Source organism: Tasmannia lanceolata, unplaced genomic scaffold, assembly GCF_043159265.1.
Source record: "Tasmannia lanceolata isolate RefF3 unplaced genomic scaffold, GAP_Taslan_0.1 ptg000029l, whole genome shotgun sequence".
Taxonomy (NCBI): Eukaryota; Viridiplantae; Streptophyta; class Magnoliopsida; order Canellales; family Winteraceae; genus Tasmannia; species Tasmannia lanceolata.
Window position 1 is genome coordinate 9,202,454 of NW_027518706.1, and position 14,961 is coordinate 9,217,414.

Below are 14,961 nucleotides of genomic sequence, written 5' to 3' on the forward strand. Positions count from 1 at the left end.
CACCCTAAAATACAAACCACTTAAACCCTAAAGAAGATAAATAAAAAACAGAGGAATGAAAAATAGTGCAAAACCTTAAAAAAAAGGAAAAACAAAACATATATACAGAGAGATAGATGTTAAGAACTCAACTTTCAAGTTTTCAAGACTTGCCAGCAACAATGGTGACTAACTGAGGAGGAAGATGACTAGTAGGGTAAAAATCAAAAAGGTGAAAATGGAAAAGTAAAAGAAGAGGAAAGAAGGAAAAAAAAGAGGTGAAAACATGTTGTAAATGCCAAAGGGCATTTTCGTCCAGCTTATACTGATAAGACCTCTTTTGTCCCTCGTTGATAATTTCAGAAAAGTATGGGTCATGTTGAAATTACGTCATTTTTGTGTCCCCCATTGGTAATTGTTCCTAGATTTAAAAGCAAGATGTAGGGCATTCGTTGTGTTTTGTATACTCACTTATAGAGAAATTATATGGTGGCCGACCGTGTAGAAACAAGGGCGTAGAGAGAGAAAACATGCCACCCTTGATTTGGGATCCAACAAAAAGTCAAAAAAGGGGGCTTCTGCCGGATCAAAAATCAAGAGAGGAGGGGTTTTCTCTCTCCGACCTTTATATGTAATGGTCGGCCACCATATAAAATCTCCTCACTTATGTTACCCATTATTGCCATGTTATTGAATTCTATTCCACTACGGAACTCCATTTGTGAAAGACTTAGCATGTGGCCTTTGTCAATTACTTGTGTACATTCCTTTCATGGTATTTGCTATGTGTACTTGGTGCAACGGTAAGGTTGCTCCATTGTGACCTGGTCGTCACCGGTTCGAGTCACGGAAACAGCCTCTTTGCATAATGGGAGTAAGGCCGCGTACATCTAGCCCTCCCCAGGGCTGCAATAGCTTTCAAGTCATTGATCGGGCTTTGGTTTGGGGCTGCAGCAGTAGGAAAAAGGTAGCCGCAATCTATTGATGTTAAGGCCTGCCCCTAAAGCTATTGAACCTAAGATCATAGTAGGATCAAGATGACCACGCAATGGCGGGAGTCTCATGCACTAGGCTGCCCTTTTTTTACTGCGGGCAATTCTTGTGGAGACTTAGGTTATTATTATGGCTCCTTCCAATGGAGATTAGTATGTTGACCCTGTCAACAGAAGATTGTGATGCCGCTAACCACTGGCGAATGCATCGCGTCTTTGTGAACCACAGGGCTCTGCAGGGTTTTGTGGCCTGTTGTTAATGTGAAATAAACCAATGGCACTGAAGTATTTTGTTCGACATATGACTTGTGTGTGATTTCTTCACTCTATTAGACTGTGGCTATGTGAAACTTTATCAAAACATCATGTGTTCTGAAGCTTAGTCCTTTCTAAGTTAAATTGCATCATACCTTATTTGTATTTCCCTATGACAACCTAATGAGATTCCCTTTCTGAATATGTAACCGCTTTTTAATCTTGTGATTTTAGCACATAACATTCATTGTTTACCTTTATGTTCTCTTGGCATGCCTAGACCCAGCTAGAGTAGTGCTTTATTACTTACTCAGCGTTCGCTCAAGGAACATGCTTTATTTTGAGCATATTTCTTTATTTGAGAGACTTTAGTTACTTTGATTTACATTCAAGTGAGTATTTTGCTTTGGATATGATGATCCATATTGATGTTTTAGTTTCTTATATTGGGACCATTTTATTTATCTCAATTCTTTATTAATGAACAAACTTGATAATTAGAATAATGACAAGAATGGTTCTGGAGTATTTTTGCTTTAGCCTTGCATACTTCTAGAGTTTACTTTGCGGGTGTGCGGCGCTGTCATGTGCGGAGCTATGGTCTTGGTTCAAGGGACAGAAAAGTGGCATTAGAGCCCAGGTTTTAGATCCTGAGAACTAGCACCTAAGAAAATGAAAGACGGTGGTGGCAATCGGCACACGCGGCAGAAGCAAGACTGCGCTACAAACAAAAAATTTCCATTCCCATCGGCCGACCCAAGATCCTAGTTTGTCGTCACCGCCAATCGCTGCTTAATCTACTCCCCGCTAGATGCTCAGCGTTCTCAAACCCGTGCCGATCCGAAAGTTGAAGTAGTAGCCTCTAAAGCTTGGGAAGATGGAGGAGGTTGAAGAAGATATCCTTGGGTTCGAAACCCGACTTTAAATCTCGAAAAAAGTATAAAAAAAATATTTTCGAGTTTTCAGAATTTTAAAAGAAAGAACAAAATGTTGTCTAAAGGTCTCAAAATAAAAAATACGATGGGTAATCAAAATAGTTCTATTTATAAAAAGAATAATGAAAGAGCATGCAAAAGTGAACTCAATTTTATTATTTGGATTGAGGAAAGGCTATCAACCGAGTGAAATTGGAAAAGATTTCATAATCAGTAATAAGATTCCACGACTGGACTATTCAAATTAGATCCATGGACTGGACAAATTATTCACTGATAGAAAGAAAAAAAAGAGAGAGGCTACTAGGGTTTCACAAACCCAAACCAAGTTCAGGAAGAACTAGAACTAGAATCAATGAGAAACCGGAACTAAAACTAGGCAAGAACTTGCTAAATTTAGAAAAGGTGAGAGAGAACAGTTGCATGAATTTTTGAAGCAAGAACTGATGTGTAGAGTGAAAAATTCATACTTGACAAATTCGTTCTCCCCATATTCCTTTATATAGAGAACTCTTGGGAATTTGTTTCCCACTAGAAATGCCTCTAAATTGGTAAGTTATGTGTAATTACACTTTCACCTTCTACCACCTTTCTTTATTTAAATAAAGCAACGGGTGAAAACGTTTTTTTAACATGTGGGGAAGTGTGTAGAAGCTCTCCAATTAAGTTGGCTTCCAGTAATCTCTCCATCTCTCTTTTCCTTGTAAAAATCCAACCAATAGGATTTTACCAATCTTGTAGGCAATAGGATTTTACTTAAATCCCAACCAATAGGATTTAAGCTTTAATTAAGCACATGCACAATTGAATCACTTAAGTTCTAGCCAATAGAAATTAAGTATTCTAGGTACACATGTTAATTAAACATGGCCCATGATGCAAGCCTCTCCTAGGCTTCTTGGACTAAGGATTGGGAGAGTGACAAAGAAAGACACTCAATTGCACAATGACTTGGATACAAGAAAACAGATTTATGCGATTTCGGTGAAATAAGCGTATCTCCCTCGATATAGATCGGAATGACATGATTCAAAGCCAAAATTTCAAGAACTCAAAGATCTACAACTTTGCTGACAAATATTTTCTCAGATTATCATCATAGGGTGCTCGAAAAATTATGGACAAAAGAGAATGGACAGAATTCTGAAAAACAGAGTGGGATATGATAGGAAAGATAACAACTTCAATGGCTACTCGTCAAGGTTGCCAAGGAAGGTGGGTAACATCAATTCTTCTAGATTGATGGTTGCAACTCTTCAAGGATACAAATGATAGGGAAAAGCTCCTACTCTTCAAGGAATGAGTGAAACTCTTCTAGGTTTCAAAGATGAACTCTTCAAGGTTCAAAGAAAAATACATTGAGCAAATTTTCATTCAATATTCACTAAAATTCCATTACATATGTTTGATGCTCTTCAAATAGAGAAATACATGAGAAAATTCGTTCAAACTAGTCCACTAACTAGTTTAGGGACTCACATACATCATTAATAGCTTAGGAACTCTAAACACATTAACTAGTCAAAGCTAGCAAACACAGTCTACCAAAATAACCATAACTCTTCAACCACTGGGCTAAATTAAGACCATGAATATCCTTTGGAAAGATAATTCATCTTAGTTAAGCATTTTCTTTGATTCGTCCATCTAGAGGTCCAAAAACGTGCATCAAAATTGACCAGGTTCATTATGACGAAAATGCAACTGGGTCAGGCTTGAATTGGCATGCCCATGATCTTGGGCTGAAGCTAGCCTTTATGCTTTGTGGATTCAAGTTGGGCTTGAGCCTTATGTTGTGCTCGAATGAGGGATGATCTTCTTAAAGCCGTTGGATGGTCTAGCTTGTCTCTCACATGAATCGGGGCTGCATCAGCCCACCATCCAATGGTGCGGCCCTTTTCTCAGGAAAGACTCTCACAAAGGCAAGTATTCTAAACGGCCTTGGACTCCTCTAAAAAAAGACCTCCATGCTCAAAAGTACGTATCTTGAATTATTCTCAATCACTCACAAGTATTGTTTCTCCATTCTCCTATTGCTTGGTTTCCTGCTTGTGTGCCAATTTCTGACTTGAGCGTCGGAGTGGTCTCCCGAAGTCCACACTCCGAGACCTCTTACGCGTGTTCTTTGAGAGTAGGTTGAACATAGATCGGAGCTCTACCAGTCATCACCCATCACCCCTTGAAGTATATTTCGGCATCAACATATAGCATGATAACTATAGAACGATGATAAACTCGCACCCCTTTACAGGAGGGTATGTAGCAGATTTCATTGCTTTCTAACGTTAATTCGTGCTAAAGGGGTGCAAATTAACCTACAGGGGTGCAGATTTATCATCTCCCTAACTATAAAGTGGTTGTTTTGTTCAGGAGAGTTCGAAAGAGACAAGTGCCTATAAATGGGAAAGATTCTCATGAGTTCGAAAGAGACATTATTCAAAGTAGAATAAAGGCATGGCTCACTATGAACGGCTTAGATAATTCAAGTGGCCCGTGCTGTACTTTTGAGAGAAATACATGCCCACGCATCATATACAAGGGGAATTATCTCGTCCGAGATACTAGTCAACAAATATACAAGTGGGACCCTCATATTTGAATAATCTAAACCATTCGTTGTTTAGTCCCCACCACAGATAAGTCGTGCATAAAAAATAATCAATGGTCCTAGTCCTTTAATTTGTGGATTTTTTGTACTATCTTTAAAAAAAAAAAATTGACGCCTGCATTTTACAAAAAAATCAATCAGAGGGTTAGGATCAACTAACAGAGATTAATTTAGATGGATGATCTATCGACTATAAGAACCTACGAATGGATGGCTTAGATAATCCAAATATGTGGGGTATACTTATATTTTTGCCACCATAAATTTTTATTGAGGTTCTATTTCTTTCAATGATAAAATAGATGCAAAAAAAAATTTACTTCCATTTTTTAGTTGAAAAATTGGCATAAGTTATTGTTGTGGTAAAAAACAGTCAATGTGATGTGGCAGTTCAGGAGGAACGAACCTGGCTGGGATATTATCGGATATTGGAGTTGATTTTGACCCGATCGTCTGATAAAGAGGGTCCAGCGCTCATATGAGTCCTGCACGAAGTAGCACCCGGTCAGAAGGCCAACCCAGGGTATAGTCCCCGGGAGGGCCCTTCGACACTTAAGTCAGTAATGGGCACCAATAAGAAAACCAAAGCTGTGAATAGTCATTTCTTGGGATCCCCCCCCACCCATTTACCTTTGAGCCTTTGATGGCTATTTATAGGTTGTATAAATACTCTTTGGATGGGATTTTGACTGATTTTCCTTTTAAGTAGTCTTGCTACTCTTTGTGTGGTGGATGTTTTACTACTTCGCGCTTGGTAAATACAGAACTTTCTCATGCTTGGAAATTTCATTGCTCTGTTGTTGTACATGTAGTTTTTCTTGCTTTGATGGTTAGTGAAGCAATTTTGTCTGATTGCAGGGGGTGGTCCTAATTGGATCAACTGTGCTTTGATAGGCTAAGGTTGATTGGATTAAGACTCCTGTGCCGACTTTTTGAGAGCCAGTAGTTGTTAGATTTCCCCTACCTTTTTCTCTTCTTTTTTTTTTCTTTTTTTTTTGGGGGGGAGAGGGGGGTTCATAACTTTTTCTATTCCTCCTAACTCTGTCTTTAGCATCCCTCCCAGGTAGTTCCTAGAATTCGGATGCACGACCAGGTTAGGTCTTTTGGTTCGACCTGAGTTTAGAAACTCGGGTTTTCTATTTGTCTAACCTATCATCATGCCTTTATCTCTTCCAACCTGAGGTTGTCCTCTGGTTTTCGAGAGGTTGGCAAGTAATTGGTTTTTTGGCTACCTGGAATGCTCTTTCCAGATTTTATCTTTTTGGAAGCTTAACCCATCATCATGTCTTTTTATCCCAACCTGAGTTTGTCCTCCGACTTTCGGGAGTATTAGCAAGTGATTGGTTTTCACTCATCCGAATTGGAATATTCGAATTTATTTTCTTGAAGTCGATAGTGGCTAATCGCCTTCAGTTGGATCACTGGATCCTTCGAGGTTCGGTGCCTCTTTCTCATGGTCTTGCACCCCGAGAGTAGTTATTATCCCCACTCAGAGGTTGTTGTGAGCTCTCCGCATCGTTCGCGCGCTGCTGCTCCCCAGGTGTAGTTGTATTATCCCCACCTGGGGGTTGCTGTGAATTTTCCTGCTTCTCCTCCGATTGGTTGGGCTGAGTACACTCTACCACGAAGTCAGCAAGGATCTGAGCCTTTATTGCCCTGGATCCTTCGAGGTTCGGTGCCTCTTTCTCATGGTCTTGCCCCCCGAGAGTAGTTATTATCCCCACTCAGAGGTTGTTGTGAGCTCTCCGCATCGTTCGCGCGCTGCTGCTCCCCAGGTGTAGTTGTATTATCCCCACCTGGGGGTTGCTGTGAATTTTCCTGCTTCTCCTCCGATTGGTTGGGCTGAGTACACTCTACCACGAAGTCAGCAAGGATTTGAGCCTTTATTGCCGGCCGAGGTAAGTATCTAATGTCAAACTCACTAAATTCTACCGATCTCCTTACGAGTCGTCCGGATGTGTCAGGTTTGTGTAGAATCTGCCTTAGCGGTTGGTCGATCAGTACTTTAATTGTGTGTGCTTGGAAGTATGGTCATAGCTTCCTTGTTGCCATTACTAGAGCATATGCCAACTTCTCCATTCGATTATAACTTGTCTCAGCTTCGTGCAGCACTTTGCTGATGTAGTATATTGGCTTCTGTAAATGGAGCCTTGCTGTTGAAGACTTTGAGATCAGGATTCTTACGACCTTTGGCTAGTTCTTCAATCTGATGATCAATTTCTTCAAGTTTGCGCTTCATGCGCTCTCCCTTTTTGTATTATTTTCTTTCCCTGTGCCTTTTATGTTCTTATAAAGGATTAGAAGTAGAGTCTGATCGACTCTTGGATCTTTTCTTCTGCTTTTGGTGCTTTTCCTGGCCTACGATATTCTTTGGGCCTTGTAGTCGGTTTACCGATCTCGATCGATCCCGATGGCAATCGTGGCTTGGTGATGGAGATCGTTCTCGACGTCTGTTTCGACTAATCGAAGGAGACCGGTCATGATTGTGGCAGGAGTATCGATTGGACGAGCGCGAGTGAGATCTGAGACAGTCGTGTGGCTCTTCGTGCCTGTGAGACACTCCCTCTTTTTGCATGTGTAGCCCTGGGGACAGTGGACAAACAGGTTGAGGGTTGGTGAGGATCTTGACTTGGTTAGTCAGATCGGCCACTTGTAGCATCATGTGATTGAACTGCTCCACCGGGAGCTGCATAACGGGCGCGGCCGATCGCTGCTCTTCTAGTCCTTGATCTTCTGGATGAACTTCAGCTACGATCTGCGAAGCTAGGTGCCTGCTCTTTGGAGGAACCTTGGAAAGCGGAGGGTCTCTAGGTGGCCACGGGGAGTGGGCACCTCGCCCCGATCCTGCACCTTGACCTGAGCGGTTGCTTTTCTTGCCTGCCATGTGGGAGATTGGGGACAGCTTTTCGTTCGTGTCCCACGGATGGCGCCAAAATGTTGTGGTAAAAAACAGTCAATATGATGTGGCAGTTCAGGAGAAGCTAACATGGCTGGGATATGATCGGATATTGGAGTTGATGTTGACCCGATCGTCTGATAGAGAGGGTCCAGTGCTCAGATGAGTCCTGCACGAAGTAGCACCCGGTCAGAAGGCCAACCCGATCGCCAACATACCCATAAATGGCCTACAAGGACTAAGAACAAAATAAAATGTAGCACCACCAGAAAAGAAAACAAACAAACGAAGCCTAAGGAGTCGGAGCCTCCTGATCATCAACAACTAGAGTAGGACTCTGATCATGACCTTGACCAACCTCCTCCGCAACAGGAGCATCCACCGGATCAGCAGAAGAACTGGTGAACAGGCTCTCCCAAGTAATATGCTCAAAGTCAAAACCAGCACTAGAATATTTCTTCAGGATAAGGCCTTTGCATGCATCAAAAGCCTCGGCATAAGCGGTAGAAGTGAGTTCATCACACTCAGCCTACTTTTCATCGATAGCCTTCTTCTTATCAGCCAGATGCTCTAAAGCTTGATCATCTAAAGCCCTCCAGATCTTCTCATCCTAGGCATTTGTTCTCCTCGTCCAGTAGCAGCTCAACTGCAAACACAGGCAGCAGATAAGAAGATAACCAGGACTACGAAGGCCGCACACAACCAGTTGAAGAGGAAATGAGAACGGTCACCTGGTAAATAGATGCAAAGCCAGACCCAAAGGCCGTCTCAGGAACTTCTTTCTCAATGCGCAGAGCAGCCTTCTCCAGCACAACCTTTCTAAGGAGTTCTCGAGCAACGTTCGGATTGGCAAGTGCAGTATCCGCTCGAAGGACGGACCAGTGTGTTTCTCCTGAGTCGGACGTTCAGAAGGTCCTTCTGGCTCCTTCCTTTTGTGAGCATGGCCTGCTTTGCCCGCCATTACTCGCTTCACCATTTCAACCTTCTTCGCAGCTTCCATCACTGGGAATAAGGCAAAGAACAAAGAAATAACAAAGCAATCAGAGAATGAGATATGACCAATTAAGGCAAAAGAATAACAGAGGCATGCATTCTAATCACAAGCAGGCCTAAGACACCTACTGCCTGGGGTCGCAGAACTAACTCCAAGTGCTAACAAGGCCTCCTCACTATCACAGTCCTTACTGTAGAATATTGGCCCATCCTTCCGAATATGTGCCTCAAGAGCCTCAAAGGTTGCCAGGTCACCACCCAACAACTCAGACTTCTCACTCATTAACTTCGTATCTATTGTTATCCATACCAAGGGAACCTCCCACCTCTCACCTGGGTTAGTATCATCAAGGCTCACATAGAAGAACCTATTCTTCCAACCATGGGTCGAAGACGGCAAACCGACTATGAACTTCATATCCAGACGCTGGCTAAAGGAAACCCAGCTATCAGAGTGATTCCTACTGAGATGACAACACCTGCGGAACACATCCAATGTAGGATCTCTTCCCAACTTCTTCTTCATTATGTACATGAAGCCAACTATGGTCCTCCATGAGTTCGGGACCACTTGAGATGGAGCTAGCCCATAGAAGCGCAACATCTCCATCACGAAAGGATGAATGGGAAACCTAAACCCGGCCCTAAGGGAATCCTTGTAAATGAGCACATCTGCATTGTCGTTGGGAGCGCGATCTCCTGCTTTTGCCGATCGCAAGCCAAACCGCTTAGGGATACAGAACCTGTCTCTAATAAAGTCTAACTTGGGCTCCGCCAGCATACTGGATTCTTTAAGAGCCGCCTTGTGATGTTTTACTTCAGCATCCATTTGTGCCTCCACAATAACATCTACAATCCTATCCAGCACAGACGAACTAGAGGTCCCCTGTACACGACTTCTCAATTCTACATCGGAATCGTGATCCACTCCCTCATCAGAAGGAGACGCTAACGGATCAGGAGCCGCACCAAAGTTTAAGATGGGATCGTCATCAACAATGGCTACCTCCACATCGCTATCAACTGCGTAAGGACTGGGAATCCTCCTTCGAGGACTCTGACCAGCCATGGCCTGGCTGCTAAAACCCCTAGAGGTAGATCTAGTCCTCTCGGAAGAGCTACTTCCGGAATCACTACTGGAAGAAGAAGAAGACTGTCTCGAAGACGAACCAAATCTGGACTCGACTCGGGTACTAGAACTACTACTACCAGACATGAAAGGAAAAATCAGAAATGAAGGGAGCTGAAGAGATTACCGATCATAAAGTTGGAAGCCCCGAACTTAAGGGGAACAGACACAGCCGATATGACCAGAGAGAAAAGGGAGCAGGAGAGGGGGCAAGAGGAAGCCAGAAATAAAAATGGAAGAAAAAGCCATCTCCTTTTATAGATGACCCAAAAGCAGGCGACCCTTCGCATTCCCTAATGCCACCTTGACACGTGTCTCACAAAGATAGAGGCCATTAATGGCTGGCTCGGTTCAGGAGGAATCACGTCGTTTCGCCTCCCCCATGCAGAAAAAAGACAAAAAACTACTAAGCAAAGTAGTTTGTCTCGATCGCTTCAAAGAATCTCATCGTCGTTGGCTGACCCCAATATGGGGCAAAGCCACAAAACAACAACAATCTGATCGTCGTTGGCCGATCCCAATATGGGGCAAAGCCACAAAACGATAACAATCTGATCGACGTTGGCCGATCCCGATATGAGGCAAAGCCACAAAGCATAAAATTTTGTTCATCCGTGGCCGATCCAGATATCGCGCAGAAAAAATTAGGATCATCCGTGACCGATCCGGACATCGCGCAGACAAATTCAGATCATCCGTGGCCGATCCGGACATCGCGCAGACAAATTCGGATCATCCGTGGCCGATCCGGATATCGTGCAGACAAAATGGGATCGTCCAAAGCCAATCACGATATGGCGCAAAGCCACAAAGAGGCAAGTTGTGATCTTCCAAGGCTGATCACGATATGGCGCAGAGCCGCAAAAAGACAAAATATGGATCATCCGTGGCTGATCTGGACATCAAACAAACAAATTCGGATCATCCGTGGCCGATCCGGACATCACGCAGACAAATCTGGATCGTCTGAGGCCGATCCGGATACGGCACAAAGCCATAAAAGACAAAATCTGAACTATCTGAGGCCGATCCAAATCTGGCGCGGAACCAAAAACGATCGTCGAACGGTCCCAACCACACGATCAAACAATGGGTGCCGCTTTTAATCTATGCCTCATGGGTGGAACCAATCATATACAACAAGGATAAACTCACAAACCTTCGGTGCTACAACACTCCTACACAAGGTGTACGTAATCAGAACCGTTAATTGAACCTCACTTTTCATCCAATGAGAATAGAGAAGAAGGTTCTCGTTTATCACAATTCGCACAACGTCTCGGCCAGAGATTTATCCCTGAGGTGAATCCCCCCTTATTGGTATTAACAGCCCTTTACAGGTTAAAAAGGAACTAAAGGGCCGAATTACAATTCCCCCTAGTGGCCGATCCAAATATAGCTTTGTGTCACAAACGGCAAAATTTTAGATTTGGATCATACAGAGCCGATCCATACATGATGCAATACCACAAAAGACAAAAATTTAGAATTGCCGATGCTAATATGGCTTACATGCCTAAAAAATCGAGATTTGGGTGCCGATGCTAATATGACTTACACGCCTCGAAATTCGAGATTTGGGTCTTATAACACCGGTCTCAATATAGCCTGAATGCCGTATAAAAAATAAGACTAGGATCATGGAAACCCGATCCAAACAATGCTATAAAAAAAGTTTTGGGATCATCCTAAAGCCGATCCAAATATAATGCGATACCGATAAAGTCGAAAAGGTGGCGATCGGCCCTAGCCGACCACAATGTCTGACAAGCAATAATATGGGATTTGGATCAGCCCTAGCCGATCTTAATATGGCAACCATAATGCGCTAAAGACAATCTTAAAGGCTGGTACTCAGACTTCCCCAGGCCATAAATACGGCCTAAGGAACTGGGGGCATCTGATGGGACCTAGAATTGATCATTCAATCAGAAAGCGACACGTCTCCTCTAACGATATACCTTAATTACCCCCGCTACAAGGGAATAATTAAAAGCCAAATCCTAAAAAATAAAGGAAACATTCATACTCCACCCAATCACAGGGCGACACCAGTCCAAAGGGTAAAGAGGTAAATCAGCCATAACCACCTACTATAAATAGCCATCAAAGGCTCAAAGGTAAATGGGGGGATCTCAAGAAATGACTATTCACAGCTTTGGTTTCCTTATTGGTGCCCATTACTTACTTGAGTGTCGAAGGGCCCTCCCGGGGACTATTACCCTGGGTTGGCCTTCTGATCGGGTGCTACTTCGTGCATGACTCATCTGAGCGCTGGACCCTCTCTATCAGACAATCGGGTCAACATCAACTCCAATATCCGATCATATCCCAGCCAGGTTCGCTTCTCCTGAACTGCCACATCACATTAACTGTTTTTTACCACAACAATTATGCTTTTTGACCATTTTACTTTGTGGCTTTGTTTCTTTCGACGTGAAATGGGCATGAAACATTTTTTTCACCCATTTCTAAGTCAAAAAAAAGGCATAAAATTTGTTTTATGCTGATTTTACATTGAAAAGAAAAGAAGCATGACAGGATTTTAGCCGGATAAAAATAAACTCACTCATGATATAAAACCTACGCGAAGAATCTCCATTTCTAGATATAAAGATGGGGCCCACCCAAATGGGATACCAATTCAAGAATAATTCAGCAAGGCAAATGTTCAAAAAGAATTGAGGCCGCGGATAATGTTGGTAATTTACAAAGATGTTATGTTTACAAAGAGAAGCCACTTTGGTTTTGGAAAATGAGTTTGCTCACTTCGTTCACAAAAGTGAATAGTCCTGTATTGGAAAGTGAAGAAAAGCTTTATGTGTCTATAGCTTTTCACTTCTTTAGCTTTGTGAATGAGAAGAAAAGGGGGGCCTACGCGCATGAGCCACCAAGTGGACCGGTGGGCTTTTGGCTATACCACACGGGCGCCGCTTGGCCCGGCCCAGCCGGCCGCGCGTGTGAGTCAAGGTTTTTCCTTCCCCTATATTTTAATTTTTGTTTCTATCCATCAAAACATTACCTTTACCTTCGCCATTCTTCAAAAAGAATGCCAACGTTATTAAGGTAAGCCGGCATACCTGGGTAAGCCAGCTTACTAAAACGTTGATTAACTGGGTAAATAATGCCGCCGTTATTTTATGAATAACTGCGCCGTTCCTGAACATTGTGGCTGTTGAGATGCGACTTTTAGCATCCGTAACGTCTTTTGAATGGCTCTTTTCTTAAATGGCGTATTTACTACATTAAAGGGTGTGCTAAACGAACATGTTTTGGTTTATAAAAGAGGAAGTTCTCTGTGTTTTCTTCTACAACATAACAGAACGAAAAACCCTTACAGAAGTTTATTGTTTCTTCTTGCTTTTCATTATCTTTATGTAAACGAAGTTTTCTTTTTTCCTCTTTATTGTACGTATTTTGTTGGGCTATTGGAGTGGTCGGGTAGTTCAAATCTCTTTAATCGTGCAGTTCTTGGAGATCGACGGTGCGTCGGGCTGTTGTATCCTGGGGGTGATTACGGCCAGTAATCTGCTGCATCCGAATTAGTTTCTGCAGAGGCGCAAATTCACCATAAAGAGAGTGACATAGTCCGTGCTTCATCTCGCCGCATCGGAAAAGGTTTTACTAACGTTGTTCGTTTGTTTTTCTGTTCCTCAACAGAAGTCTGGTAAGCCATATTATACCCTAAATCCACAACAAATAATACATATAAATGAGAGAAATAAAGCAGGATCCCTTGAACTTTTTAGTCATGGTCTAGCCTTCGGTTCAGACAAAACACTAAAGTGCGAACGTCGAATGGCGTCCTCAAGTTCAATGATTGTAGCTGAATGGAAATGGTCATCCATGTCTTAAAACAAATTTTCCATCTACCATCTCGTATCTAAGATAGTTTCTAGCTACATACTTTTTTGCTCTTGTATTTTTGCTCTAATATTTTTATATAGAGCTTCTCGCATTGCTCTTGAAGTTTTCATACCACGATAGACTTCGTATAATGAATTCGTCATGGCTTTAAATATGTAACCGCAACACAGAAAGTCATCACTTTCCCACGTATTTTTAAGCGAAGGTTGAGCAGGTTTGTATTCTTCATGATGTGATTGTGATGTGTTCAAGACATACACTAATTTATGTGTTGATAACCAAAAGAATAAGAGTTCCTAACGCTAGAAGTTCAATCAATCAAACTTCTCGGGACGTGTGTGATCTTTACCTATCATATTGAACTAATATGATAATCAATCTTAAGATTGTTGGGATAATTTGGGGTATCTAGATTAGTTCAACAATCTAAGTGATAAATCAAGCTACTATTTTGAAAATTACGAATTTGTGATTGATAATAACATATGTAAGCAATAAATTCACATGTAATATCTAACTAAATATGCTCAGTATCAAAGTTAATGAGTGGTAGAGGAACGTTACATGGTTCATGCTACCATTAAGATAGAATGAGTGGTAATCTCCAGGATACAACTCCATTTTTCATTGTATTTGACAATGTGCTAGCACCGGATTGGACCTTGATAACATGATCGATGCTGAACAATATACCCACTTGAAAAGCTCTGGAAAAGGCTTTGAAAATAAGGAAAGATCAAGAACTTATAAAAACAAGTTCAGAGAGAACAAAAACAAAGAGAGAGAAAGAGAGGAGATGAAGTTTTCCCTGTGTATATGTATATTTCTGTGAAAGGATGATCTCTATATACAAAATACACGCTGGGTCTCTCTTCTTTAAAAGTACAAACCGTTTGCAAAGAATAAAATAAAGGCAAAAAGCATGACATTAAAGAGTGAATAAAATACAATAGAGAAATGTGCAAACATTTAAACACTTAAAAAATGAAGGGTTTTTGTAAAGAGTCCCCTTAGGGCGCCCGTTAAGGTGAAATTGGAAATGTGATTTTACAATCATTTTACACAGATTTTCATACTTTACACAAGTTTTGAGATTGTTTTATCAAAACACTAAAATCAAATTTCCAATGCACCTTAGCAGGTGGCCCTTAGGGCACTAGTTAGCAAAACCCAAAAAAGAATAATAGATTGTAACTTAAGATTTGCTAGGGACCATCGCAGAAGGCATTTCGAGGACCGGTTGTTGCATGAAAGAAGCCACCTCAGATGAATTAAATGAATAAGACAAAATCTGAGCCTACGTGGCT

General features: G+C 42.0%; 1 protein-coding gene across 2 annotated transcripts in view; it reads right to left on the reverse strand.

Annotated features, from left to right (window-relative positions):
- Positions 1–14,453, reverse strand: part of LOC143859345 (two-component response regulator EHD1-like) — a 77,632-nt gene extending 63,179 nt beyond the window's left edge. The window contains exon 1 of one of the 2 annotated variants that reach the window (XM_077370066.1): positions 14,219–14,453. In XM_077370066.1, the coding sequence (XP_077226181.1) occupies positions 14,219–14,275 (57 nt within the window). In that variant the 5' untranslated portion in view covers positions 14,276–14,453. Of the gene's footprint in view, positions 1–5,175; positions 5,196–14,218 lie in introns of those variants that run through there. The other variant, XM_077370067.1, reaches the window with a different exon arrangement.
- Positions 14,454–14,961: the final 508 nt, after the last annotated feature.